This window comes from Dioscorea cayenensis, chromosome 6 (assembly GCF_009730915.1).
Source record: "Dioscorea cayenensis subsp. rotundata cultivar TDr96_F1 chromosome 6, TDr96_F1_v2_PseudoChromosome.rev07_lg8_w22 25.fasta, whole genome shotgun sequence".
Classification (NCBI taxonomy): Eukaryota; Viridiplantae; Streptophyta; class Magnoliopsida; order Dioscoreales; family Dioscoreaceae; genus Dioscorea; species Dioscorea cayenensis.
In genome coordinates, this window is record NC_052476.1 from 3,515,736 (window position 1) to 3,518,808 (window position 3,073).

The 3,073-nt window shown below is 37.5% G+C and overlaps 1 protein-coding gene across 1 annotated transcript; it reads left to right on the plus strand.

Moving 5' to 3' along the window:
* Nucleotides 1-1,527: 1,527 nt before the first annotated feature.
* Nucleotides 1,528-2,643, plus strand: LOC120263013. The gene has a single exon (XM_039270937.1). The coding sequence runs from the start codon at nucleotides 1,780-1,782 to the stop codon at nucleotides 2,476-2,478; it is 699 nt and encodes a 232-aa protein (XP_039126871.1). The 5' UTR covers nucleotides 1,528-1,779; the 3' UTR covers nucleotides 2,479-2,643.
* The last annotated feature ends 430 nt before the right edge of the window (nucleotides 2,644-3,073 follow it).

Sequence of the window (3,073 nt, forward strand, 5' to 3'; positions counted from 1 at the left end):
TTACCATACTTCCTAAGATACGAAATTATGCCAAAGAATAAAATTTGAGGGGAAAAATTAAAAAAAGTGAAATCTAAACCTAAAAACAGAACAAATGGCATAGCTCTATATCTTCACAACTAATTAATAATCCACAAGATTCAGGAATTAATTATATTCTTCCATCTCTAACAATAAAATCTCAATATAAAAAAGTGTGCCATAATCTATACATATTAAAGTAGATGTATAATCTACTCCGAGAGCGTTTTAAGAAATAATATTAATTTTTTTTAATAATATTTAAATTTTTATTTATATTATTTATAATATTAATAATTAAAAAATATTAATTACACATAATTATTTATGTAATAAATGTCTATAAGACTTTTAAAATCTAAAATATAAAATAGTTTCCATGGTAAGAGTTGTTTAATTGTATTATTTTATATATGATATTGTCTCAAAACTTCTCACAAAATTTTAAAATTTCCGATGCTAAGCCGGGGAAATTACTTAGTAATAATAATAATAATGTAAGTAATAAATAGAAATAAAGATATATGGAGGGAAGAAAGAAATAAAAAGTTGAATAGTTTTAGTATTAAAAGGCGGCTGCATTTAAACTTATTATTAGTCATCTTATTCATGTTCTCATGACCACTTTGGTTAGTCAATCAGGACACATACATACACACTACCACCCTTTTAACTAGTCTCATCTTCCTCCTTCATTCCTATCTCCTTGTCAACCTATACTTTTCCATCTATTTCACCATATAATATCAACATCAACATCTTTGAGGAGAGAGACAATTAATCTAGTCTTCATCTTCTTGGTTTGTTAATGGCATCATCAGCTTCAGAATTCTAGCTGTAAGTGATAGTAGTAGTAGTAGTAGAAGAAGAAGAAGAAGAAGAAGAAGAAGAGAGTGAGCTCTTTGTTCTGTTCATTGTATATATCTTATCACCTTCTCTACCTTCCAAGCAACAAGTGAAAGAAAGGAGAGAGATCAAACTACTAAGAAGAAGAAGAAGGAGGAGAAAGCTCTTTCCTTTATATCTATCTATATAGTATCATCACATCCTAAACCTTCAAAGCAACAAGACAAGAGAAGAAGAAGAAGAAGAAGAAGAAGAAGAAGAAAAGCTCTATCCTTTCTATCTAAATATATAGTATCATCACATCCTAAACCTTCAAAGCAACAAGAGAGAAGAAGGAGAGAAGCAGAGATACCAAGCTCTTCCTCTATCCATTGTTTCTTCACCATTAAAGCTCCAAAAGATAAGAAGAAGAAGAAGAAGATAGATAGATAGATAGAAAGAGAGAGGAGAAAGCAAGCAGTTGTTGACATCCATAGTATCATCAAATTCAAAACCTTCAAAGCAACAAAGAAACGGAGAAGCAAAGCTCTCACCTTTTTTATCCAGAGCTTCATCACCTTCAAAACAACCTCCTTTTCTTCAATCCATATCCTACAAACAAAGAAGAAGAAGAAGAAGAAGAAGAAGAGAGAATGGAAATAGTGACGAGAAGAGTGAAGAACTATCACACAGAGAGCAACTGCAGCACTCCCTTCGTCAGCGCACCATCAAGCCCCAAATTCTCCTCCGCCACCGCCGCCGACGACCGCTACAACTACTACTACTCCTACACCAGCGCCCCCACTAGCCCCGCCCGCGCCCTCGCCATCTACGACCACTTCAACTCCCTCCCCTCCTCCTCCTCCGCCGCCGCCGCCGCCGCCACCACCACCACCACCACCACCAACAACAACAAAAACAACTCCCTTTCCGATGACGACTTCGCCTTCGACTTCAGCGGAAAACCTTGAGAAACAAGGTCACCAATCATCCCTCACCGCCGCCGATGAACTCTTCGATTCCGGCATCATTCGCCCTTTGAACCCAATCCCTAAACACCAAATCAAGGAATCAACGCGAGATCGAGGCAGAGAAAGACCTAATTCCTTCTCCCCTTCCATCTCTCACCCCCACTCACGAAGCCGGAAGGGATCCAGATCTCTTTCCCCATTGAGAAGAGGAACCATCGACGATGCTCCCGATTGTCTCCTCGCTGACAAATCCCCCACCTCACCGGCTCCCTCTGCCGCCAAAGGCACCGGCGGGAGCCGGAAATGGAGACTCAGAGACCTTCTTCTCTTCCGTAGCGCGTCGGAGGGACGAGCCACCGGGAACCAGAGCAAAGATCCATTGAGGAAGTACACTCTGTTGACTTCGTCGCCGACGAGAGGATTGGGAGGTGAGGACCCGAAAAACTCAAGCTTCAGGTCAACGGCTAGCAATGGCGCCCGGCCGCCGGCGAGATCAGCCCATGAGAAGCACTACACGGCGAACCGCGCGGCGGCGGAGGAGCTTAAGAAGAAGACGGCGTTGCCTTACCGGCAAGGACTGTTTGGATGCCTGCGATTCAATCCGGCCGTTAATAGTATTGCACGTGGGTTTAGTAATCAGTCTTTCAATCACCGACGGTGATGATATCCACGTTCAATTCTTACCATTTTTTTTCCCTTTTTTTTAATTAATAAGTTTAATTATGTATTTCATTTAATGTTTTTTTTTAATTATTTTTTTGAGTTGGGTGAGAATTTAATTTGAGAATGTGGAGAATGGAAGGAGTTTTTTTTCTCCAAAGATTTTTTTTTTTAGTATTAAAGAAATCTGAATTATTGCACCTCTAAATGTTAATTTTTTTATTTTTTTATTTTTTTGAAAAAGGTGATAAGGCCTATACATGCACAGCGCTATGCTAATGTGATATCATCTACGAAATTTAATTCTTCCAATGAATATTAGAACTTTCATTATTCTACATGTCACACAGCTCTAAATGTTAATTATGCATGTGTGTTATTTAAATTTATTTCATATTTTGGAGTAAAAAAAAAAAATAAAGAACTTCAATTCAATTTTAAGAGTTTAAATGACTTAGTTAATATATCAATTTATTTATTTTTGGAACCAGGAACTTATACAAAAATGCTATAAAATTTTCTTGCAACTTTTAATTGGTTTTCAGACTTTCCAATATGACTAGATAATGTGAACTAACTAGATGATTCAAAATGAG